Below are 23,711 nucleotides of genomic sequence, written 5' to 3'. Positions count from 1 at the left end.
TCTGAATTCCTCTCAGGGCACACTTGGGGGTGGGGGCTGCTGTGGCTGATGCAGTGGCAATCTTTGTTGTTTACTGGAGTGGCAGGTGACATTCTCTTTCCACAAAACGCTGATCTTCTATCCCCCTTGCCTCCCCATACCTTGAGCAGCCAGGGGGAAAGGTAAAACTCTGCTTTCTCAGCTTCCAGCTCCCTGCCCGCCCCCTCAGATTCCAGTCTGAGGCCCCTAGGGCAGAGGTAAGGTAAACGACCTATGACCCAGTTTTTACAACCGAGCTCCACAAAAACACCTGGCTTGTCCTGGCCTGGCTTGGGGGAGGGGGCCTCCCTGCTACTGCCCAGCTCCTAGCTCATTAGGTTTCTATCTTGAGGCTCCCTGAAGTCTTAGAGGCATTTCAAAGCATTAAGAGGAGCGGAAACTTGGTTTCAAATCTGAGCTTGGCCACTTATTCTCTGGGTGATCTCGAGGCCTCTGTTCTTCACTATGGAATGGGGAGGAAGTAAAGACAATATTTAAATGGCTCTTTAAAAGTGCCAAGGGAGGAAATAATTTGAATGTTATCCTAGTGTTAGCCAATTGGTTTGATCTAAGGAAATGTTGGAGAAGGAAAGGGAACGTGTAAAGGAAATAATCCTGACCCCACCCAGACGGTGGCTAGAGCTACTGACAGGCTGTACTCCTCACATTTTCAGATTTCTTACCCTGTCCACTTCTTGTGCTTTCGGTGTGTGTGTGCGGGTGTGTGTGTGTGCGCGCGCGCGCGCACGCACACACACACACACACACACACACACACACACACACACAAGAGAGAATATGGTTAGTCTCTTTTTCCCCAAACTTGTTGCTGCTGTCTGGTGCAGATGGGGTATGGTTATGGTGATATACCCACTCCTCCAGGTAGTACCTGAGGCCAGGTTTAAGCTGAAGCAGATCAAGCCCCACAGCCCCCTACTCCGACTCCCCTGTCCTTCCTCCATCATAGTCACTGAGTAGGTAAGTGAGGTGATTATAGACCCAGGGTTATACCCTTATGTGACCCTACAATGTAAGCTCTGGGAAGGCAGAGGCCATGCCTGACTTATGCAACAGGGGCATCCCTTTGCTCTACATGGAGCCTAGGTGCCCGGCACTCAGCAAATATTTGCTGAATGAATGACCAAATGAATAATTTAATGCAGCAAAGAAATCTTGTAAGCGTCCTGGAGCGGAAGCATCTGCAGTAAGGAGCTTTTACAGGGGGTCTTCCAGGGTAGTGGCTTTAGCCTTTGGCGGAATGGGATCTTCAAAGCAGCCCCCTGGAGCGGTCGGCGGTCCTGGGCCCCGCCCCCAGGTGGCCGGGCGGCCCCTCGGGCAGTCACGTGCAGGCGGCTGTCCAATCGGCCGGGCGGGGAGGAGCGGGGCTAGACAGACTAGGAGGTCCCAGCAAGCGAGCAGGCAGAAGTCCCAGACGATACCTTCCTGCAGTGGCATCATGTCGCGCAGCGGAGCGTGTCCAGAGGAGCGTCAGCAGGCGTCAGAGGCGGACGCCATGGACACAGCCTTCCGGGCGAGCGGTAACTGCAGGGCGGACGGGGCTCGCTGGGACGCGGAGCCGAGCCCTCCCCTTCCTTAGGAAGTTGTCGTCCCTACCGGCAGGTCGGCGCGCCCACCCGGCCGGGTTCGCGAGGCGAAAGGGCACGCTGGTGTTGGAGCTGCAGGCTTATTGGTGCTGGGAACGCCTAAGCCTGGGCTTTTAGTTTCTGAGCAGGATGGGGCCAAATGGGTGCCTCCGAGCTTGGGCCTGCTTGTGGGTGAGACCCAAGGTAGAATGGGGCGGAGAGCTTTGTTGACTGATCTTGACTCTCTGCCCTCAGAGCATCAGCATATCCGCTACAACCCGCTACAAGATGAGTGGGTGCTGGTGTCAGCTCATCGCATGAAGCGGCCCTGGCAGGGGCAAGTAGAGCCCCCGCTTTTGAATACAGTACCTCGCCACGATCCCCACAACCCTCTGTGTCCGGGGGCCACACGAGCCAACGGAGAGGTAAGTCTTGAGACCCTACATCTACAGGCTGGCCTGCGGGGAGTGGACCTTCTTCTGGGTCATAACACACCAAGTCTTTTTGACTCCAGAGTAGGCTTCCCCCACCGCTTGTAACCTTGAAGCCCACTAGATGACTGCTGGTAGGGGCCAGCAAATGCTTCCAGTCCATCCTTGTCAGTAGGTGAATCCCCACTATGATGGCACCTTCCTTTTTGATAACGACTTCCCAGCTCTGCAACCTGATGCTCCTAGTCCAGGTAACCTGGCTCTTGCTGCTGTTGGGGGGAAGGGAGGCTGGACCTTATTGGGGGGTGTCTGTTGCAGAGAGTGATACCCCTTTATCTCAGGACCCAGTGATCATCCACTTTTCCAAGCAGAAGCTGCTCGAGGAGTTTGGTAACTATGAATTTCCATTCTTCCATCCTTCATCCTGGGGCCTGGACTGACCACTGGGGTTGGGCCCTGCCCCTAGCACAGCGAGCCCTATGTCTCTTGTCATCTCTCCCTCCTTCCCCACCTAGTAAGGTCATGTGCTTCCACCCCTGGTCGGATGTGACACTGCCACTCATGTCAGTCCCCGAGATCCGCGCTGTCATTGATGCGTGGGCCTCAGTCACAGAGGAGCTGGGTGCCCAGTACCCTTGGGTGCAGGTCTGTGAGGTCGCCCCCCCCCCCCCGGGGGCAGGGAGGGGGTGGTGCAGTTCAGTTCGGGGAAGTGGCATTTTTATTTCCACCAGGTGTAGTTGGGAGGGGTTGACTTGGTGTCTTTTCGGCTACAAAGCTCCCTACCCCTATCTCATAGATCTTTGAAAACAAAGGTGCCATGATGGGCTGTTCTAACCCCCACCCCCACTGCCAGGTAAGTGTGGTTAGGGCTTTAGTGGATTTCAACCAGCACTTGAAACTGGAACAGGGGCGGGAAACTGGAATAAGGGAAGCGACAGAGGAAGTATGCTAGTGATGTGGAGGCATGGGGATGAAGGATCTGCCTGCTCTTCTCCTGCCCCTTGACAGGTGTGGGCCAGCAGTTTCCTGCCAGATGTTGCCCAGCGTGAGGAGCGATCTCAGCGAGCCTATCAGAGTCAGCATGGAGAGCCCCTGTTGATGGAGTACGGCCACCAGGAGCTGCTCAGAAAGGTGGGTGAAAGCCAGGCCGTGTGTCCCCAAGAAGCCCCTGACCTCACCCCAAAAAGGAGAGTTGTATGAAGGAGAGAGGTAGAAGGGATGTAGCAGAGAGAGTTGCTTGGAGGACATAGCTATAAGGCAGAGGAAAGATGATGGTGGCTTAGACTAGGGTGGTAGTGGTGGAGGTGGTGAGGAGCCATCAATTTCTGGGTACATTTTTCCTTTTGCTTCTCTGGCCTATTTGCTGGCCCCCTCACACCCACCTTGATGACTTCATCTCCTTTGGTCTGCCTAGGAACGTCTGGTCCTAACCAGTGAGCACTGGTTAGTTCTGGTCCCCTTCTGGGCAGTGTGGCCCTTCCAGACACTACTGCTGCCCCGTCGGCATGTGCGGAGGCTGCCTGAGCTGACCCCCACTGAGCGTGATGGTGAGTCTCCCATCTGGTACCTTGGGGCCCAGCTTTGGATGGGGATGACTGCTCTGGTGAGATCTGAACCTGCTCAGTCTGATCCCCAGACTGAGAGTCAGGCTCTGATTCCAGATCTAGCCTCCATCATGAAGAAGCTCTTGACCAAGTATGACAACCTATTTGAGACATCCTTTCCCTACTCCATGGGCTGGCACGGTGAGGCTTTTTGAGCATTGCATATATATCCCCAACACCATTTCTGGGCTCCTGGGGCCCAGCCCAGTGGACTGCAACTCCCTGCAGGCCTTGGAACACTTGCTGAGGGAAGTGTTCAGAGCAGGGATGCTGGGAATGTGGGTGGAGAAGGGAACTTGGTAACACTATGTCTCCCAGTGTGTTTTCCAATGCCTTGTCTCCTCTCTGGCAGGGAATGCTGGGAGATGTAGTTTTCAGTTACCTAGTGCAGTTTAAGGGTAAGAGCTAGGCCAAAGAACTAAGAAAGGACCCTCTCTAACCAGCTCTGCCTTCTTCCTGTCAGGAGCACCCACAGGATCAGAGGCTGGAGCCAACTGGGACCACTGGCAGCTACATGCTCACTATTACCCTCCCCTCCTGCGCTCTGCCACAGTCCGGAAATTCATGGTTGGCTATGAAATGCTTGCCCAGGCCCAGAGGGACCTCACCCCTGAGCAGGTCAGGACTTGGAGTCCCCTAGGTCCTTGAGTCCCCTTTTCTCTCCTGTTTCCTCAAGGGATTCCCAACAATCATGACCCCGAGAACACCGATAATCTGGACATTCTGAGTGACTTGGGAGCTGCTCAACTCCTTCATCCTTGGGTCATTCCTGCAGTTCTTATCACCAGCCTCCCAGCCCCACACGCCCTCCCCCAGTGTCTCTTCAGAACTCCATACCACGATTCTGGGCAGCCCTTACCCTCCCTGATTATCCCCCTTTCCCCTTTCAGGCTGCAGAGAGACTAAGGGCACTGCCTGAAGTTCATTACTGCCTGGGGCAGAAGGACAGGGAGACAGCAGCCATCGCCTGACCACGCTGACCACAGGGCCTTCTGCCTGAGGGAACCAGGGCCTAGGGTTTGGGCAGATGTGGGATAAATAAAACTGCTTCTCAAACTTTAATCACATATCCTAACGCCAAAGGAGTGTGAACTCTGATCCTTGGGGGCCTGGGGTTGAAGGCTGAAGGCACAGCTCCGGCCACAACTTTTCTTTGCCTACAGATGTGCAAAAACTTAAGGATACAACCTCTCCCCACCACTGCTCGCCCCAAGTCTCTGAACAAAATTAATACTCAGTGTCATTTCTGGCCTATAGATACTCTTACTTCTAGAGTAACAAAGATACCAGTTCAAAACTGCTTTAGAATCCTTTGTTCTTGTCTGTCACTGAGGCTTTGGGAGGGCCAGTGCCCCCTTTACAGCCATCCCTAGGGTGTCAGCTCACCCAAGCCTGGGACTGAGGGTTTGGTGGGGAGTGAGTGAGCAGGATCCTAGTCCCAGTGGTCAGTGGCCAGACACTGGGCTGCTGGCCAGAATCCTGGCTTTGTGAGCGGCTGCACCTTGGCTCTGCTCCAGCCCACAGGGGCTGAAGGGGCGGGTAGGGAACGTGTACGTGGCTTTGTGTCCTTGGCTTTTCCAGACTCCCACGTGCAGCATGCATGCACAGGCTCTACACACCTCTGTTGCCCCTGTACCCCATTGTTGCACAGGGCTGAAGATGGCTTTGGGAGGGGAAGGGCTGCCAGAGTTAGAAGCCTCAGGGCCTAGAAGGAGGGCATGATTTTTGGAGTAACCCTGGGTCACCTCCCCTCTGGACCTGTTTCCTTGGCAAGGATGTGTAACTGTGTGAGAATAAGCCATACAGCCCAGGAGACATGATGTCACCTAAGGTCTTCCAAACTTTCAGGTCAGGTCGGGGGCTTGTGAGCAATGCATAGACAACCAGAGTGATTTTCGTCTCCATTCTTCTCAAAGGAATTGAGTCTCTGGGAGGGGAAATCATGCAAGGCTGGAGAGTGATGACTTGACCCAGGAAAAGCTTGGCTGCCTGCTTTCTAGTCCAGGATTCTTCCTTGAGACACTGTAGGGGATGGTTCAGGACTTGGAGTGTTGCCCTGGTCGGGAAGATGCTCAGACAAACATGGTGCACATTTCCCTTGAGCCCCCATTGACTGGGGAGTGGACAAGAAGTTTCTTAAGAGAGTGAGACACCCCCCCCCCGCCCCGATCCTACACCTTTGATTTGGCTGCATGTTGGAATCATTTGGGGAATTTTAAACAATACTGATTTAATTGGAATGTGGCTTGGCAGTTTTAAAACCACAATGTCCAGGGAAGTTTAAGAATCACTGCCTCACACCAGTCCGTCCACCTCCTTCCCTATCTTATCTGGAGTCAGGGGCACCTTCAGCTTCTCCAGTCACCTGCCCAGTGGCTCCTGAGCCACCGACCTTAAGGCTTTGCAGACAGCTGGGAGGGGGAGGGGCCCGAGGGCTTCTGGTCCTGCAGTCCCAGGAGGCGAGGCCTGCAGGCCAGGACCCAGGAATCCGGCTCCAGACTCGGTCCCCAGGCAGCCTCCTCGGTCCCGGACGGGACAGGAAGTGTCCGGCCGAGGTGGGGGTGGCGGTGATTGGCAGTCGGAGTCTCCAATGGGCCGAGACCCCCCCTATTTCACCCCTCTCCTTCCATTGGTGCCTGGGCGGAGCCGCCCCCACGGCGGGGCCCCAGGGCGGGAGGGAGTAGCGGCCGGGGCAGAGGGCGAGGGCGAGGGCGAGGGCGAGGGCGAGGGCGAGGGCGGAGGGCGCTGGCGGCGGCGGCCGCGGAAGGTGAGGCCTGATGGGGCCGCGGGTGCGCAGGCGGGAGCCTTGCCAGCAGAGGGCGGGGCGGGCGGTGTGGGATTTGAAGGGCCCGGAGTGGCGGGCGCGCTGTCAGTGTGAGTGTGTGTGAGACCGGCAGACTGTGTGTGACGATGTCAGTGTGTGAGACGCCGCAACAGTGTCACTTGGTGCAACCCTCAGCTAACGTGACTGCGGGTGTCACTGTGCATGTGGCTGAGTCTGCATGTGGCTGGGCCAGTGTGGGATGCTGTGCGCGTCTGTCATTGTGCAGTTTGGGGGCAGAGACTGGGTCGTGTGCTCGTGTGTGTGTGAGAGGGCCTGCGACCACATTAGAGAATGTGTCTTGAGAAGGTCTTGGTGGGGTTTGAGATTGTGTCTGCCAGCGTGAGAGTGGGTGGCTGGGTGGTGTGTGTCAGTGTGCGACTTCAGCAATGGCAGAGTAAGAATGAGACTTGCACTCTGCGTGTGTCCTGTGTCCTGTTAGACTGTGGAGGAGTGGGTATGCATTTTGGGGACTGACTTCTGTAGCCAGTGGGACTGACCTTTCTACTCAGTGGCCAGCATAGACAGACCCATCCCCAACACACTTGGCTTCCCCTCCTTTCTGTGTTGGAGAATCCTTGTCACTGGTCCACTGCTCCTTATTTTGTTTCCCTGTCTGCCTCAGTTTCTTATATGTCTTTTTCTCTCCCTACTACTGCCTTCCTAGAGTTGACACTCTGTGTCTCTTCACACTTTTGTCTCCCCAGGTATCTCGGTGTATCTGCTTTTAAGTCCTGCCTCTCGAGTTCTCTGCATCTCTGTCTCTCTCTCCCTGTACCTCCAGTGTCCGACTCCCCTGTTCACCTTTGTCTCTTTGGCTATCTGGGGGCCTGGACCTGCGATGTGGGGTATCTGCTATGCTAAGTGCTCCCTGCAAGAGGGGGCTTAAACTATGAAGAGGAGTTGGTTTTAGGGAATGCTGTGACCCCATTCCAGGGGCAGAGTGCTAAGTGTGTGTGTGTGACTGTGCAAGGAAGAGTAAGATGTGTGGCTCTGTGTATGTGTCCAGGCATGTGTAAATGTTAAGTGTCTTGAGTCTGAGTGAGAATGTCTGAGTGTATCAGTGTAACTGTGAGTGACTGTATCTGAGAGCGTGTGTCTGAGGGTAAGTGTGGGTCTTGTGTATCTGGCACCAAGGGACCAAAGGCATTTCCTGGTGTTGGGGCCTAAAGAGTAGAGGGGGAGGTGAGAAATGGCTGTAACGTCAAGGGGAGGGGGAACTGGACTCTTTGGCTTTTCTTTATATCCCCCAACATGGGGCCTCTCTTCCCCTTAAAACACAGCCAGCTGTGCCCTAAGGAAATATTTGCTGGAGAGTGAAAAGAGTAGGAACACAAGTATGTGTCTGATTTTTCATTTGATTGTGTCCACGTGTGTTCAGGGAGTGTTTTTGTTGACTGTGCCTAATGGGTCCACATGTGAATGTGCCTGTGTGAAAACACAGGGAATCTCACTGTCAGGGACATAAGCAGCCCTCCTTTCCCTCTTGCTGTGCCTGGCTGTGCCTGTGGCTTCCTTTCCAGACTTGGGGGGAGGCCTCTTCCCTTCCCAGGGCCTTGGGTGGGAGGGGGTGGGAGGGGAGGAGGGGGAGGGGGCCTGGCTAGGGGCGGCTGAGCACCAGGGCCCAGAGGGGCGGGGGCAGGGAAGGGGAAGGAGGGGACAGTTCTGGGGTCCCAGAACTGAGTGGAGCTGAGACGGGTGCTGAAGCTGGTGGGAGGAAGTCCTGGAGGCCATGGACACACAGCCACTGGGATCACCGAGGTAGGGTGGGGCTGAGCGGGGTAAATATGGCTGGGTGAGCCACGAGACACACTCAGACAGACACACAGACATGTGGAGGCCCCTGCTCAGCTCTGCTGGGGAAGGGTCTGTGCTCGCCCTCTTCTGGAGCCCTTGCCCGGGGCCCTCTCCCCATCTGCCTCTTCTCTTGTCCTCATTCCCACTTCCCCACTGCCTTCTTCCTCCTGCTTTCCCACATCCAGATGCCTCTCTTCTAGCACCCCTCCACCCCCAATGTACACATGGTTGGTTACCCTTTCAGCCTTTCTAACACCCTGCTGCCCCAGCCCAGCCCCAGACTCATTGAGCCCCCACAGCCTTCCAGTCTTGATCTCTGATCAGCTCTTTGTCCTGTGGCCCCCACCCTAGGCCCCTGTTCTTGCAGGCTCCCAGCTTCTCTCAGCCTCCTCTCCCCTCCCCGCCACCCTGTCTCCATCTGCTGGCTCCTCGCCCGCCCCCAGCCTCTGGCAGCAGCCAGGGCATCTGGATCTGCTTAACTCTGCAGCCTCAGCCTGCACCCTAGCCCCATCCAGCCTCACAGGCTTGAGACCAACAAGATTCCAGACTCAGGCCCAGATGAGTGGCCCAAGTAGCCAGAGCAAGGAGCCAGACCCAGGCAAGAAGAGGCCTGGCAGCCAGAGTGGGGCTCGGCCTCATGGTGGGAGTAGGGGGTTGGCGCAGACCCACCATGACAGTCCCCACCCCAGGTGATGAGGACGGCCTCAGGTCAGTCAGAGGCAACGACTAGCCTTGGGCCAGGTGAGGATGGACACCGGAATTCCCAACAGCTGGACTGGAGGAGTTAATGGGAGTGACTGAGCCATTGCCAGCACTTGGTGCCAGAGGTGGGCGCCAAGGGTGGTGCGGGGGGTGGTGCTGGCACAGTCTGTCGCCTCCGGCTTTTGTTCTGGGCCCTAAGCCCATGACTGAGAAGGAGGGTGTGTGTGTGTGTGCGTGTGCGCACGCGCATGCGCCCCCAAGCGCACACGCATGCATGCATGCTCACAGCCCTGGTGTACGGTGGAAAGGGGACCTTGTGTCAGATCCCCCAATCATTTCTAATACCCTTACCACTCCTGGAAGCTGTTTTCCTCCTAGAAAGCCCCAGTTTGGAAGAGGAGGAGGCAGGCTTTAGCCTCCCATCTTGGGGATGGGGGATCACTGACCTTGCCTCTCTCCCCACAGATGAGCAGCAGCTGCTCAGGGCTGAGCAGGGTCCTGGTGGCCGTGGCTACAGCCCTGGTGTCTGCCTCTTCTCCCTGCCCCCAGGCCTGGGGCCCCCCAGGTGAGAAGAATCTTGCTCGATGAACCAGCTCTGACTTGTGACTTGCCACCATCACAGGGCCCCTTCTCCTGTCTAACCCGTGATCCCCCCAACTGCTGACATCCAACCTGGCAACATCCCCTCTCTGCCCTGCCCTCTGACCTTTGTCTCAAGATGATAACATGATGCTTTGACCCCATGACCCCACTCAGGTCTTAAAAGTCCACCCCTTACCCTGTCACTCTCACAAAGTATAGGGTAGGGTGGGAGAGAGGGAAAGGAAGCACCTATGCTCAGAAGTGCCCTCCACAGGGGTCCAATATGGGCAGCCTGGCAGGTCCATGACGCTGTGTTGCCCTGGAGTGACTGCGGGGTAAGTGCTCCACTGGCCTGTTGGGCTGACAGGACCTTTCCATGACCCTTCCATGACCCTTTCTTGACCCTGCCCAGTCCTCACAGCCCTCCTGTCCTTGCCCCCTGTATCTGTAATCCTCACCTCTCTCTCTGTCCTAACCCTCAAACCATCCTTATTGAACAGAACATTCAATCAATACGTACTGAGTACCTGCTAAGTGCCTGGTCTCTTCTAGGCCTTGGGATACAGCAGTGCACAGGCCGGGCAGGATGCCTGCCTGCACAGAGCTTCCATCCTAGTAGGGCGGACAGACAATAAGCAAATAAGAATCTTGCCAGGTAGTAATACCTCCAGGGCAGAAAACCCAAAGAGAGTGATGTGGAAGAGGATAACTGAGTGAATACTTTTTATCGGTAATCAGGGAAGGCCTCACTGAGGAGGTGACATTGAAGCTGATTTCTGAAGGTTGGAGTATAAGCAAGCATTTGTGACAGAGAGAACAGTTAGTACAAAGCCCTGACGTGGGAGTGAGCCCCACACTCTTGAACAGCAAGGAGCCCAACCTGACTGGAGTGCAGCGGGGGAGGGGGAGAGAGGGAGGTGACAAAGAAGAAAAGGAAAGCAAGGGCTGGATCACCAGGGCTTCGTAAGCCAGCAAGAGGAGTTTGGGCTTTACTTGTGGGCACAGTGAGAAGCCGGTGGAGAGCTGTGGCATGATCTGACTTACACTTTAAATCTTCTTTCTATCCATTGTCATCTCATCTCACTCCCAGGGCCCCCGTGTCCTGGTTTCGGGACGGGGAGACAAGGCTGCTCCAGGGACCCGACTCTGGGCTAGGGCACGAACTGGTCCTGGCCCGGGCAGAAAGCACTGACGAGGGCACCTATATCTGCCGGACCCTGGATGGTGCACTTGGGGGCATGGTGACCCTACAGCTGGGCTGTGAGTTGGGGAGGGAGTGTTGGGTGGCAGTGATGAGTCATGGGGTTCCTGAGGGAATCTAGGTCCCGAGTAAGCCCTCTGGGATGGGGAGGACCTGGGGACTTCTCAGTCTCCAGCTTCACCCTCTGCCTCTAGACCCCCCAGCCCGCCCTGTTGTCTCCTGCCAAGCAGCTGACTATGAAAACTTCTCCTGCACTTGGAGTCCCAGCCAGGTTAGCGGTTTACCCACCCGCTACCTCACCTCCTACAGGTGTGTGCATGATCGAGTATGTGTGCCCATATGTTCGGGTAGCAAACTGTGGGTATGGGAGGCAGGTTGGGAGGTCCTGAGGAAGGCCTGAGAGGGAGGGACGACCCTTCTTTCCTTCCTGACCTCAGATGTCCCTCTCCCTGCCAGAAAGAAGACAGTGCCAGGAGCTGATGGCCAAAGGTAGGACATGAGGGAGAGGCTGGGGGCTCTAGCTGGATCCCCCAGTGAGCATTATCAAAGCTCAAGACCACATCCTCCCTCCTAGGATGAGCTCATCCACAGGGCCCTGGCCATGCCCACAGGACCCTCCAGGGGCTGCTCGCTGTGTAGTCCATGGGGCAGAGTTCTGGAGCCAGTACCGGATCAATGTGACTGAAGTGAACCCCCTGGGGGCCAGCACACGCCTGCTGGATGTGAGCTTACAGAGTATCTGTGAGTATCCACCCACTCCTAGAGCTCTCCCCATGTGCTTACCACAGAGACCACAAATGGACCCCAGTGTACAGGTACCCCTTCCTAATACAGAACCCTTCTCCTCTGAGCTCCCAGATAGTTCTCTCCCGACATAGACCCATTTCAGCACACAGATGACCCTCATGGAGACTAAGAAGACAAAGAGATCAGAGCCCAGGAGGCAAGGCTGTGTCAGCCTCTAGAAGCTGCTGCCACTACCTTTTTCCCTACAAGTCATTCCTGGCTGCCTGGCCCCAGCGCTGCATCTTTGCTTCTCAGCCCCTTGCTGAAGACAGTCCTATCTCATGTCCTCCCTGCCCAGTGCCTCTCTTGCTGGTCTCTCCTTCCTCTTGATTTGTGTGTGGAAGGGGGGGGTCACTAAAACTCTGGCTGGAACTTGGGCCAACTCATCTTCCTTGGGTGGAAAGCAGAATCACTCTTTAATTCACCCAACAAACATTTCAAAAATCCGCCCTGAGATCTCAGCTTACTTTATAATGGGGATGACAGATAGGTCCTGAGCCTAGTGGATGATCAAGCTTAAGATTTACCTAACCTCCTTGGAAGTGCCTCCCCTCGTATACCTTTAGGCACACACCCATCTTCCCTTGGGAGGTGGTGGGAAAGGATGAGTACCTGTCTTGTGCCCTGACTTTGTGTCTCCACTGCCCTCAGTGCGCCCTGACCCACCCCAGGGTTTGCGGGTTGAGTCAGTACCTGGCTATCCTCGCCGCCTGCGTGCCAGCTGGATGTACCCTGCCTCCTGGCCCCGCCAGCCCCATTTCCTGCTCAAGTTCCGGCTGCAGTACCGTCCAGCGCAGCATCCAGCCTGGTCCATGGTGAGTGTGTCCCATATGGTCCCGTTTCTAGTTTTATGTTTCCAGGTGTTCTGCATGACCAGCTCTGGCAGATCACTGAAGTCCTGTGGCCTCCTCTACAGAGTCTTCTCCATGGGCTAGGCTTTGTGCTGGCTGCTAGGGTTTTAGCAGGGACCGCCAAGCCAAGCCTCTGCCCTACGGGGCTATAACTCTGATGTCAGCCTATCTGTGGGAAAACAGCAGTGACTTTTTAAAAATAATTTTTCCAGGAAAAGGAGTGCCTTTCACCGGGAAGCACATCTTCATACAAACACTCCAATGTGGAAAGAGGTGAATTCCTACCTCTGGAGATGGCAAAGATTGGCTAGCATCAGGTCTGAGGAGCTGCTGCCTCAGATAATAACCAATATTTCTTGAACACTGTCTGCCTGCCAGGCACTGTGCTACACATTTTACATGTATTATCTCGTTTAGGTGTATTCACCTCTATTTTACAAATGAAGAAACTGAGGCACAGAGAGAGGCCCAAGGCCACCCAGTAAATGGTACAGCAAAGATTTGAACCCAGGCAGCCTGACATCACAGCCTGTCTATATAACCACTATGCACTTTTGTCTTCTGAACAGTGGGTGTAGACCTGACACACCCAGCCACCCTTCGTGAGGCCCAGATGGCTGCATCAGGCTGGCAGGGATAGGACTGGGAGGAAGGGGTGATCTTTGCAGACTGGGGCCAGGAGTCAGGTAGGCTCGGTGCTTATAACCTGGATAACGCGCGGGTGAACCATCTTCACTCCCAGGTGGAGCCGGCTGGATTGGAGGAGGTGATCACGGACGCCGTGGCTGGGCTGCCCCATGCCGTGAGGGTCAGTGCCCGGGACTTTTTGGATGCTGGCACCTGGAGCGCCTGGAGCCCCGAGGCCTGGGGGACTCCGAGCACGGGTGAGAGACCGAGCCTAGGGAAAGAGCCAAGGCCCCGCCACACAGCACCTATCAGCCGAACTGCGGGCACTGGCGGCCACGTGGCACACGCCCCACCCACGCAGGCCAGCAATTGCGGCCGCAGGCTTCAGCTGCGGTTGCCGGCAGCCCCGCCCTAGTTTACACCCCGCCCCTCAGCCTCCATCCCTGCTGCGTCCCCAGAAGGGGCACTGCCCTTTCAAGCCCCGCCCCCTAGGCGCCCCAGTGTCCAACCCTGGCCCTGGCCTCCCCTCCTATCCCGCGTGGACAAGTCTCTTAAGGTCTCGTCTCCCTTCAGGGCCCCTACCGAAAGAGATACCAGTTGGCGGCCAGCAGCTTGCGCAGCCAGAGGAAGAACTTCAGGCGGACAGCCCCGCTCCCCCAAGGCCGTCCCTCCTACCAGACCCGCGGCCACTTGGTGAGCTTGGGCAGATGGGCACAGGTGGTAGAGGATGGGAAAAACTCCAGAGAGAAGGGGATACCGAGTTTGGTCAGGCAGGCTTGCTCTCACAGCTGGCATGTGACCCTCCCCCTCAGACCACAGAGACCCCTTGGAGCAGGTGGCTGTGCTGGCATCTTTGGGAATCTTCTCTTTCCTGGGACTGGTAGCTGGGGCCCTGGCACTGGGGCTCTGGTAAGTGACCCTCCTCAGACTCTGATCCCACACAGATGCTCTGATACCCACAGTCCACACCCATTCCCACCCCTCATAACTTCCCACTGAAAGTGTCTGATTCTGGAGCCATTCCTCCTCCCTCCCTCTCCCGCCCCTATACTTCATGATTCTCACCAATTCCTCTCTTGACCCTTTACTAATAAACCTATTTGGGGAAGACTGAGATGCCCCACATTGTCAGGGAGACAGCTTCCTTTTTGTGCTCCAGGCTGAGGCTGAGACCAGAAGGGAAGGATGGACCCCGAAAGCCTGGGTTCTTGGCCCCGATGATTCCAGTGGATAAGCTTCCAGGTGAGTATGACCTCCAGGAGGTTTGGACTTGGAGATGTGTGCCCTCATTTTCAGTGTCTAGATTAAAAGTCAGATACCTTAGTCATCATAAGGGTTTTGAGAATCAGAGTTGGGTCTCCTTATTCTTATGAAGTCTGGCCTCATGGTTTCATTCTTGAGTCCCTGGGCTCAGAGTTGGGTTTCTTTCATCTCTTACAGGATACTGGGGCTCCTTCCTCATTTTCAGGGTGTTAGGCTCAAAGCCGGAATGCATCCTTATTCTTGGGGTGTCTGGATCAGAGCTGGGTCCCCTCCCTTATTCTCAGGGTGTTTGGGACAAGATCCAATCCTGCTGTCTCCCTTGATTTTCCCCCTTCTTCTTCTAGGAGTCCCAAACCTGTAGAGGACCCTGAAGGGCTTCAGCTGATTCCACCTATAACTCTGTCTTGCTGGTATAGATGGAAGGAGAGGTGGAACCAGGCAGGACAGTAGATCCCTGTGGAGGTGGGATCTCAGCTGGAAGTTCTATTTGGAGCCCATTTCTATGAGACTCTGTGTTCCAAACTTACCAGCTGAAAGGTACCTGGACCTCTGACTTCATCCCAGAGCTGGAGGTGCACCTGAGGAATGTGTGTAGATGTGTATGTTTGTGTCCATGTGTGCCAAGTGTATGTGAGGCAAGGAACATGTGTTCTCTGCATGTATATATATATAGGTACCTGGGGAGTGTGTGTGGGTCCTTGGCTCTTGGCCTTGCCCCTGGCAAGGGTTGCGAAGGTGTGAATAAAGAGAATGAGGAGGTTCTTCTGTTTATTGACATGTCTCCCAGCTCCAGATTCAGGACTCATGGGAGAGCGCACAGAACTTGGAGACCACAGTCAAAGACTACTGTCCAATGATACTTTATTATTTTGGCTATTGGGGGCCCTGGCCCATTTTCCCTGCCAGCCCCAAAGTCAGGTTGGGCAGAATCCCCTGGAGTGTCCTCCCTTGGCGCTCAAACCACCGAACCAGGCTGCGGTTCTGGGGGTGGATGCAGACGCTGCGTCGAGACAGGTGAAGCCTGGGAAAGGAAAGGTGCAAAGCCATAGTCGTAACTTACAGATGAGGTTAAGGCCCAGGGGTTAGAGGCCAAGGCCAGATGAAAACCTGAGTTGGCATCAGAATTAGCAGTTGGGGCTGGGTTGAGATCAGCATCAGGGGTTGGGACTGAGGTCAGAGTTAGGGGTCAAATCAGGGGCAGGGTCAAAGCTCACACAAAGGCCTGGAGGTGACAGTCCCCATCAGCTTCCTGCAGTTCCACTCGGACGACCTTCCTCAGTAGCTTGCTTGAGAGTGGCTGTCGGTAGAGCTGAGTACAGCATGTAGTGCTGGGTGGCAGTAGCAATACTAGGGGACAACGGGACCATGTGTCCAGAGGGCTTCTGACCCAAAACTTCTCCATCAGACGGCTGGAGGCTGGGCTTCCTGGGTCCCTGTCCCTCCATCCCATTCACCGAGACCCAGGCCTTTTAGACCCTCAGGCACTCACCCGCTTCAGGGTCTGGGCTCAGGAGCAACAGTAGCAGCAGGAGGCTGCTGGCAGGTGAGGGCCCCTTCATGATGCTCAGCTTGGATGCTTCCTTCTCTCTCCTCCTCCTTCCCTACCTTTTATCTGGGTGCCTTTTTCCTGGGGCACCAGGTGAGTCAGAGGCAGGTTAAGATGTATTGCTCAACCTGTGACAGTCCTGGGCCCTGGTTACCACAGACCCCCTCCTCTCTTAGGACTGCCATTTCCCATGGGCTCCTAAGTCCTGGGCAGAGAGACTAGGGAGAGGGGCTGTACATGTGGGGACTGATGGTACAGTAACTGAGTAAGGGCAGCCAGGGATCCTCAGGGGCATCCAGTGATGGACATTCTCACTCATGTACCCATAGTTACACATTCACAGTCACACTGCTATCACTCGATCAGCCTCACATGGTCAGACTACCACAGACAGAATCATACAGCCCCAGTTACACTCAGTCTCACTCCCACACAGTTGTGTTTTCAGTCATTCAACCATACAGTCATATTAGCACACCCAAATCTGATGGAGGAGTTGTGGGTGGGGTGGGAGCAGAGGGTAGGCCAGCACCAACTTGCCTTCATTTTCCCCTCCCCACTTCCTGCCCTAGCCTGCATGCCTTATCAGGAGAAATTGATGGGAATGGGTCCCTTAGGGCCCTTCTGGCTGAGGAGGAGTCTCACCTGGGCCAGTCACATTCAGCGTGAGAAGCTGGGAGAAAGCCCTTTTTGGTGGTATGGGGTGACTTGAGGGTACTGAGGTGGGGGTTGCTCTCTCCAGAAAGATGAGATATGAAGGATGGGGTGGATAAGGAGGGCAGATGAGGTATGGTAAAATGTCTCTGGTGCCAAGTTGCTGCTGTCAAACAAGTAAAAAACACAAGAAATCTTACCTTCCTGTTTTTGGCTAGTCCTGTCCCAGACATGCCAGCCTCTTGCCAGCAGAGGCCTGGGGTTTCCAGACTCAGTCCCTGGCTTATTGAGACATCAGACTCAAGAGCTCAATTACCTCTCCTTTGTTCTATTCAAATTCCAGTTTCTTTCCACTTTGGGCCTGGAAGAATATCTCCTCCCAGCCCAACAACTACACCCTCTACATTCCATCCTCTTGGTAAAGCCCCAACCTCCTATTTCATTCCTGTCCCTTCTTTTCTAATCCCATATCCAGCCCTCACTCCCTCTTCCCCTCAGCCCCCAATGCAAAACGATTCCTCCTCTCTCTCCTCCTGTCCTTTCCAGGAAGCTGGGAACAGCCTAGGGTGGGGGCAATCTGCCAAGTTTAGTGCTCCTGGCACCTTGAAGAATTTCCCACACCTGGGCTGGGGATTTCAACCCTCCTGTCCCGCTCTGCATTTGAAACATAAACTGAGTCATAGCCCAATAATCCAGTCCCTATCTGATTGTTGCAAGGGTGCCTTCTGCAATCTTCTGTTCGGTGACCAGCTGTCCTCTAAGGGGGCAGGCCTACTCTTGGGGTAGGGACCCACACCTTCCCTGGGCATCTTTCTGCTGCAGGGCTGCTGCAACAATCAGGAGGGACCATCAGCTCCGAGAGTAGGGACTAGTCCCCTTCCCAGGCTGAAGGACTCGAGCTTCTCCTCCCCTTCCTGTCCAGGGTGAGGCTGGAAGTTCCTTCCCTGGAGTTAGTCTTGTGGATACTCAGGTATTTTGAGTATTCTAGGAATTCTGAGGTGTAGGCCCAAGGCTGGACAGGATACTCCACTTTTGTCAGGGTTCTTGATGTAGACATCATGAGGAAATGCCTCAAGAGCCTGGGTTCATTCTTGAAGGTGGCCACAACCCAGAGGTCACTCATCTTGAACTTCTAGTACCAAAGGCCTTAGGGTCTCTCTCTCACCCTCCAGACTGGCATGTGCCCCAGAGCTTGGGTGCAGCCACTGAGGTACCATCATCTTGTCACAAATCTTCATTGGCTAACTGTCTGTTTGTCACACACTTTGTAGTCCTTCCTAGACCAGTCGGTCCAGAGGCCTGGGAAGGCAAGGAACAAATTCTTCCACGTATGCACCCATTTCTCCCCTTTGGCTTCTCCGAAGATAGGGCCGAGTCCTCTTCCCAGCTACAACCTGCTCCTGCTCCAGGCTGAAAGTTAGCTTTGCCCCCACCCACAACTTGGGCTGTCTCTTTAGTTCTCTGGTGCCCTGTCTAGTGCTGGGACCAGTCCCTAACTGAAAGCAGGCCCACTAGGAGTCCCTGACCCTTCAGCACTTCAGGAGCTAGTGGGTCTCAGGCCAACTGGGAGCCCAGACAGAAAGGGGAGGCAGGGAGCAGTGGCCCTTGGGTTCTCCTAGGGAGGCAGAGCTTGGTGGGCTGATGCCAAGTATCTTTAAGCTTGGGATCAGACTGGAGGAGCCGGAAGCTGGCGTATTAACTGTAGGAAAGACCTCCAGCAATCCTAAGTCATTCCCCTATGGCAGGCTGTTGGAGGCAGCTTCTAGGAATTTTCCCCTCCTCTCACAGACTACGACTTCCTACAACTCTGGGTTTAAACTATCTTAGATCTACTCCCAGGTGATTCTTCAGACACCTGGCAACATACTATCTAGGAGGAAGGTGGTAGCAGAGAGCTGGGGTTGTGGGAACCTTACGGATGTGGGAATAAGGTTGGAAGACCAGGCCAGGACTATTCAATTCCCTTCATATAGGCCACTCACAGTGATGGGTGTGTGTGTGGTGGTGGAAGGCAGTCACTGATAGTAAGGAAGGCCTGACTCAGATGAGGGATCCTTAGGAATAATGGGGACCAGGACATGGACAGGCACCCTATCAGGGAGAGAGGCCCTGTCAATAAGGAAACAGCCAGCATGGAAGGGGGCGTGGGGCCCAAATGGTGGCAGCGGCGGCAGAGTCAGGAGGGCGGCACGGTGGGTTCGGTTTAAATCTTTAATGCACCGGCTGGCTGGGCAGTGGCAGTGGGGGTGCGGCGGGGGAGGCCGCGACCAGAGCGCTGGGGAGCAGGGCCCAGGCCGCTAGACAGACAGCTCATCAGGCCCCGCAGAGGCTCCAGCTTCTGCTCCCGAGGGTGCGCCGAGCTGTGGGGCGACCCGACACTGGCATGAGCCAGGGCGAGGGCTCCCGGCTCCCCCCCGATCCGTTCTCCGGGACTGAGACTCGTCCATGCCCCGGGCGCGTCCGCGGTATCGCAGCCCCCTCACCTCCGCTCCCTCCGCCACATGCGCAGCCAAGGGAAAAAGTAGAAGCAGCCCCAGTAGATCCTGCAAAGAGACGGCAGAGCCGAGCGGGGCGGGGCGGGGCTGACCCCACAGACTCCGCCCCTTGGGCGCCTCGCCCCTCTCGTGGGAGGCTCCGCCCCGCCCCTTAGAGGCGGTTCCCTACAGCCCCCGCCCCTAAGAGGCCCCACCCCTCCCGCTTCTCCCGCCCTCAGAGAACGCGTGCCCTCCCCCCATTCCCCACCCCCCGCGGCTAGGTTCCTCCTCCGCAGAACCCCGCCTCCACTCACTCCTCTTCCGCCTCCAGCGCCACCTCGTATCTCCTCAATCCCGACATGTCCTGGGTTCCGAACGTGTCCTGGAGAGCGGCATGATTGGATCAAGGATTCCCCAACCCCAGGTCCCTTTCTGTCATTCTCGGGACCCGACTGACTTGTTCTCGGGTAATATGAGACAGGTGCCCCCGGGAAGACTCAATTGCCACATCAGGACAGGGTGGGTGAAGATTTGGGAGGCATCAGACGTTAAGGGATTGGGCAGTCGGTCAGCTTGGGGGCATGGGGTATTTAGGGAATTAGGGTCAACGGCTTGGAGGTCATGGGGCTGGGATATCTGGGGGCCCGGGTGAGGATTTTCGGGGGCTGGGGTCACCTGGAGGGGGGCTGAGGGGTCGGCGCAGCCTAAACTCCCGCCCTCCCTGGCTCCACCCCGGAAACAGACCGCTACGTTACGTCACAGGGACACCGTCGCGCACTAGGGGTGGGGCTTACGTATTACCCGGAAGGGGAGGATCCAGGACATTTCTTCTGAGGAGGCGGAGTCCAAATGTCACTCCAGGAGGTGGAGCCAAGAGTCTATCACTAAAGGGGCGGAGTCGGGGCTTACTACTAAGATGCGGGGCACGGAACCCTCTTTAGTAAGGATGAAGTGAGATTTTGGAGCTCCACCCTGGGTGACTGAGACCTCAGTACTAGGCAGCAAGAAAAGAGCTTTGGGACGTAGTCCATTACTATTTTCCCAATCCCCTCTCCTTAGTTTCTACTCTTGACAGTTTTCTTTGTCTGCCCCATTCTACTGGGCAGAGGAGGAACAGGGCTCTGGAGAGGGCTCAGTCTAGACAGGCCAGACTATGAAATACTTGTTGGCTGAGTGGCCCTGGCCAAGTCATTTAATGGCCAGAAGATCACAGCTTTTCCTCTCTGAGCTGAGGCCTATCTTCCTGTGATTTTTGTTCCTATAGTCATTAACTAGTCAAATATTTATTAAGTGTCTACTATGTGCCAGGCAACATGCTGCGCATATGGCAGTAAAGAAGACAAGCACAGCTTCTGCCCTCAGAGAGCTTATCATCTGGATTGTAGAGGGTGAAATCAAAAGAGACAATAAAATCACTATGATAAACGCAGCTGACTGGCTGGGGGCAGTAGAGGGTGCTGCAATAAAGCCAGGAAAGAGTGATTAAGCCAGTGTGGGAGGTTGGAAATAGCTGCCCTAGTTGGACTGCGGAGTGGGGAAGGGAGCCTTGTGGCTGGATGGAAGTCAGAGAATGACCAGAAGTAACTGAAATTAAAGTTCCCCCAGGCTGAAGTGTGGAGAATGTATACACCTATCCTCTCCCCCATTCCACCCTCTTTCTCCCTCTCATGCCTGTCTTCCCCTGCCTGGGCTACATACAGACAGGTGACAGACAGATCCGTCGATGCCAGTTGGAAGCACTGCAGTCTGGCATGGAGAAGCTGTGCCACACTCACCCTCGCTCACGCTCACACTCACAGTAACACTCCTGCCCTGCCCCAGCCAGGTCAGGTCTGGGGCAGGGAAACTGGAGGTCTGGTCTTCCCTTTCTGATCCTTGGCTGTATGACATGTCAATGATTCACATTCCTTCGCTGGGACACAGGGCTCCCTCTGGGGAGCTAACTGCCTTAGCACTTGCCCTGGGGGAGGAAGGAGAGGCAGATCTTGGCCTGGGATCTTGGGCAGGGGCTTGGAGGGAGGAGGCAGGGCTGGGGAGGGCTGAGCTGGCCTTGGCAGAGCTCCTTTGTAGTCTCTGGATGATGTGGTCCATGCAGGACTGGTTTAGGGGTGCAGCGTGGTGAACCTAGAATTGGAGCAAATGGACTTTGGAACCCAGCTTCCCGGCAGTCCTCGGTGTGAAGGGAAGAAGTTGAGGACCACATCTGGGAAACTTTCAGGGGCCTCCTTGTGAGAAGGGGCTCAGCAAGAAGAAGGTAAGTGAGATGGTGAGCAGAGGCCTGCATAATATTTATTTTTAGAGGAGGTACTGGGGATTGAACTCAGGACCTTGTGCATGCCAAGGCATGCACTCTACCACTTGAGCTATACCCTCCCTCCTAGGCCTGCATAATAGAGAAGGTGATTGGATGGGGAGGAGCCTGGTCACTCTACACCCCACTCACAGGACAGCAGTAACCTGCAGCTGTCCTTGAGTAAGAGATAGGAACAAAAAGTCACCAAAAATGTTCCCAAGAATTGCATGTGGTTCACCAAGAGACAGAGTCCTCAGAGTTGTTGGCATCACTCAGACATGGGGGGATGGGGGTGGGTGTTTAGGGTTGGAGGGACCACAAGGTGGGAAGGCCACAGCGCTGGTTGGAATTCGGGACATTTGTATCCAGGGCCATCACTTTAGTGTTCCTCTCTCACCTACCCACATGCACTGTCCTCTTCTTCCTCTGGAAACCCAGGCTAGAGGGAACAGAGCTTCTTGAGAGAAGGGCAGCCAGAGGCCCCAAAGCCCATCTAGGCACCGACACTTCTAAGAACACCTGGGGCCCAGGCACATCTGTATCACAGAGGTCCACACAGAGGACACAGGCACACCCACACCACACAAGCCTATGTGTAGACTACATAGGGATACACGCAATGTACAGGTGCACCCCCAGTTCTCAAGGACACAGAGTCACAAGGGCACACCCATTTGGCACATTTACCTCAGTGTTGTTCTGAACTCATGGTCTCCATCACAGGCTCCCTGAGACCTCGCTGATTCCTGTTGTGCCTCTCCCCTTACCAAGAAATGAGTACCCTGAGAGAGGAGCAGGGCTGTGCCGGTGGCTGTGGAGGGCTGACAGAGGTGGACAAATGGTAGATTCTCTGGAAGCAGCAAGTGTGTAGGTTGCAGGAGTCCAGCTTGTGTGTCACCTGTGTGACTGTGTGAGGCTGGATGGGAGAGTGAGCAGAATAGTGATGGTGAGGGAGTCCTTGCAAGACCTTGAGGGTCCTGTGAGCCTGTGTGTGGTGTGTGGGTGTGTGTGTGCCTATGTGAGCCTGTGGCTGTCTTTTGTTGATGCCTCCCCAAAGCTTTCGTTTTCTCTATCCTGAAATGTCTTCCCTTCTGTTGTGTAATAAAGAATTTGGTCCCTGTCCTTTGTCCCTGCTCCTGAGAGGGAGACTCTAAATCTTTGAAATTTCCCAAGTGATACAAGTGTCTTTGTTATTTATGAGCCCCTTGGGTCACACCTGAGTTTATACTAAGAGATGAGATGACTTGGGTGGGGGCTGGTCCGTGGAAAGACGAAACGTATCAGTGCAGAACTGGGGCTTTGAGCCAGCCTGACTGGGGACTTTGAGTCCAGTCGTATCACCAACAATTGAGTCATGCCTATGTGTGAGATCTCAGTAAAAACCATGGACACCAAAGCTCACAGAACTTCCTGGTTGGTGAACACACTGACATACTGGGAGCTTAACGTGCCCTATGGTTCTCCATGGGGAGAGAGTGTGGGAGCTCTGTATCTGAGACCCTCCCAGACTTTGCCCCGTGTGTCTCTTCATTTGGCTGTTCCTGATTTATATCCTTTATAAAAAACTAGTTGTGAGTATAGCACTTCTGAGTTCTGTGAGTCATTCTAGTGAACTGTTGAACCTGAGAGGGGTTTGAGGACCTCCTGGACTTGTAGCTAGTTAGTCAGAAATGCAGGTGGCCTGGGGACCCCACCTGTGGCAGACGTCTCAAGTGGAGGCAGGCTGGTTGGGACTGTGCCCTTAAACCTGTGGAGTCTAACACTAGCTCTGGGTGGTTAGTGTCTGAAATGAATGGCCATATGTGAGTTGGGAGCAGGATACATTTCCACTGGTTACACGCCCCGCTGTCTCCATCTATCTAGGAGAAACTTTTTTCCCTTTCATAACTCCTCAGTAGCCTCCCTGTCCCCATTTCCCACTTCTGTCTTTAGCTCCGACAACCTCAGCACTCAACACCTTGGACAAAGGAAGGGGGTTGCATTGTTACCCTCAGGGGAAGGTTTGCAGTGTTGTCCCCTTGAAGGCATTTGAACATCAATTTTAAGGCTGGAGGTCAGAGCTTGGTTCAGGATTAGAGGTCGGATTAAGAAGGGCCTCCCTCCTTTGTAGGTTCCTCCTGACTCCCACCTCTTCTCTGAGGTCCTGAAATGACTAGAGTGGGAAAGATGGGACCCAGCTGGTCCCCCAGGTTCCCTGAGGACAGTCACAAGAAGCAGGGTAAGGCTGGAGAAGGTCTCCCAGGTCTCCCTAGACCCATCGCAATGCCTGCACACCCATCATCTGAGACCTACTCCTTGTATGGACAAGCAGGGCTAAAGGGAAGGTTCTTTGGAAGTAGGTCCAGCTCCCATATCTTCCATCTCAGGACTCTAGGGCTTCACCCTCCTGGCCCAGCCAGTTCTGCGTGGAGTCAATGGCTACCCCATTGATTTATTTTCCTATGCCCCAAGCTGAGTCAGAGAAGTAGCATGAGGGGA

At 55.1% G+C, this 23,711-nt stretch overlaps 3 protein-coding genes and 2 long non-coding RNA genes across 17 annotated transcripts in view; 3 read left to right on the top strand and 2 right to left on the bottom strand.

The window, feature by feature from the left end:
* Nucleotides 1–1,424: 1,424 nt before the first annotated feature.
* On the top strand, nt 1,425–4,703 carry GALT (galactose-1-phosphate uridylyltransferase). 3 transcript variants are annotated; one of them, XM_010967406.3, is made up of 11 exons: nt 1,425–1,556; nt 1,857–2,026; nt 2,208–2,283; nt 2,374–2,422; nt 2,548–2,677; nt 2,829–2,885; nt 3,041–3,163; nt 3,447–3,579; nt 3,694–3,777; nt 4,100–4,254; nt 4,527–4,703. In XM_010967406.3, the coding sequence occupies exons 1-11, from the start codon at nt 1,475–1,477 to the stop codon at nt 4,605–4,607; spliced, it is 1,140 nt and encodes a 379-aa protein (XP_010965708.2). In that variant the 5' UTR covers nt 1,425–1,474; the 3' UTR covers nt 4,608–4,703. The 3 variants fall into 3 exon arrangements, with proteins under 3 accessions (XP_010965708.2, XP_074219238.1, XP_045360593.2); XM_045504637.2 differs by having other exon boundaries at nt 1,505–1,638; XM_074363137.1 differs by lacking the exon at nt 2,829–2,885.
* Nucleotides 4,704–6,294: 1,591 nt separating this feature from the next.
* On the top strand, nt 6,295–15,027 carry IL11RA (interleukin 11 receptor subunit alpha). Of its 5 annotated transcripts, none has more exons than XM_074363134.1 (13): nt 6,295–6,403; nt 8,944–9,081; nt 9,422–9,521; nt 10,629–10,798; nt 10,934–11,048; nt 11,196–11,228; nt 11,314–11,480; nt 12,177–12,340; nt 13,119–13,260; nt 13,577–13,696; nt 13,816–13,912; nt 14,163–14,245; nt 14,611–15,027. In XM_074363134.1, exons 2-13 carry the CDS (start codon nt 9,042–9,044, stop codon nt 14,625–14,627), a joined length of 1,248 nt encoding a protein of 415 aa, XP_074219235.1. In that variant the 5' UTR covers nt 6,295–6,403; nt 8,944–9,041; the 3' UTR covers nt 14,628–15,027. The 5 variants fall into 5 exon arrangements, with proteins under 5 accessions (XP_074219235.1, XP_074219234.1, XP_074219236.1 ...); XM_074363133.1 differs by lacking the exon at nt 8,944–9,081 and adding an exon at nt 9,813–9,873 and having other exon boundaries at nt 6,322–6,403; XM_074363135.1 differs by lacking the exon at nt 6,295–6,403 and adding an exon at nt 8,099–8,218.
* An 83-nt stretch (nt 15,028–15,110) lies between these two features.
* On the bottom strand, nt 15,111–15,995 carry CCL27 (C-C motif chemokine ligand 27). Its single transcript, XM_010967411.3, has 3 exons — nt 15,756–15,995; nt 15,481–15,613; nt 15,111–15,287 (listed from the first exon to the last, which is right to left on the bottom strand). The coding sequence occupies exons 1-3, from the start codon at nt 15,823–15,825 to the stop codon at nt 15,140–15,142; spliced, it is 351 nt and encodes a 116-aa protein (XP_010965713.2). The 5' UTR covers nt 15,826–15,995; the 3' UTR covers nt 15,111–15,139.
* Nucleotides 15,996–18,663: 2,668 nt separating this feature from the next.
* LOC105078771 (uncharacterized) lies at nt 18,664–19,703 on the bottom strand. Its single transcript, XR_836183.3, has 4 exons — nt 19,616–19,703; nt 19,255–19,322; nt 18,950–19,009; nt 18,664–18,826 (listed from the first exon to the last, which is right to left on the bottom strand). It is a non-coding gene; the product is annotated as an uncharacterized LOC105078771 (long non-coding RNA).
* LOC123611975 (uncharacterized) overlaps nt 19,269–23,711 on the top strand; it is a 132,332-nt gene continuing 127,889 nt past the window's right edge. For all 7 annotated transcript variants that reach the window (XR_012506774.1, XR_012506775.1, XR_012506770.1 and 4 more), the window contains exons 1-2: nt 19,269–19,407; nt 21,036–21,194. This is a non-coding gene — a long non-coding RNA (uncharacterized LOC123611975). The remainder of the gene's footprint in view (nt 19,408–21,035; nt 21,195–23,711) is intronic.

The sequence above is a fragment of the Camelus bactrianus genome, chromosome 4, assembly GCF_048773025.1.
Source record: "Camelus bactrianus isolate YW-2024 breed Bactrian camel chromosome 4, ASM4877302v1, whole genome shotgun sequence".
Taxonomy (NCBI): domain Eukaryota; kingdom Metazoa; phylum Chordata; class Mammalia; order Artiodactyla; family Camelidae; genus Camelus; species Camelus bactrianus.
Note: the sequence above shows the minus strand (reverse complement) of the source record. Positions and strands in the feature narration are given on the sequence as shown.

Excerpts from the sequence above, each read along its gene's own strand:
- IL11RA (XM_074363133.1), top strand. The coding sequence starts at position 9,422 with ATGAGCAGCAGCTGCTCAGGGCTGAGCAGGGTCCTGGTGGCCGTGGCT. Across the intron at positions 11,049-11,195 it reads CGCTACCTCACCTCCTACAG|AAAGAAGACAGTGCCAGGAG; the intron begins GTGTGTGCATGA and ends TCTCCCTGCCAG. Across the intron at positions 13,913-14,162 it reads GCCCTGGCACTGGGGCTCTG|GCTGAGGCTGAGACCAGAAG; the intron begins GTAAGTGACCCT and ends TTTGTGCTCCAG.
- GALT (XM_010967406.3), top strand. The coding sequence starts at position 1,475 with ATGTCGCGCAGCGGAGCGTGTCCAGAGGAGCGTCAGCAGGCGTCAGAG. Across the intron at positions 1,557-1,856 it reads CACAGCCTTCCGGGCGAGCG|AGCATCAGCATATCCGCTAC; the intron begins GTAACTGCAGGG and ends CTCTGCCCTCAG. Across the intron at positions 2,027-2,207 it reads CCACACGAGCCAACGGAGAG|GTGAATCCCCACTATGATGG; the intron begins GTAAGTCTTGAG and ends CCTTGTCAGTAG.
- CCL27 (XM_010967411.3), bottom strand. The coding sequence starts at position 15,825 with ATGAAGGGGCCCTCACCTGCCAGCAGCCTCCTGCTGCTACTGTTGCTC. Across the intron at positions 15,614-15,755 it reads GAGCCCAGACCCTGAAGCGG|TATTGCTACTGCCACCCAGC; the intron begins GTGAGTGCCTGA and ends GTTGTCCCCTAG. Across the intron at positions 15,288-15,480 it reads TGTCACCTCCAGGCCTTTGT|GCTTCACCTGTCTCGACGCA; the intron begins GTGAGCTTTGAC and ends TTCCTTTCCCAG.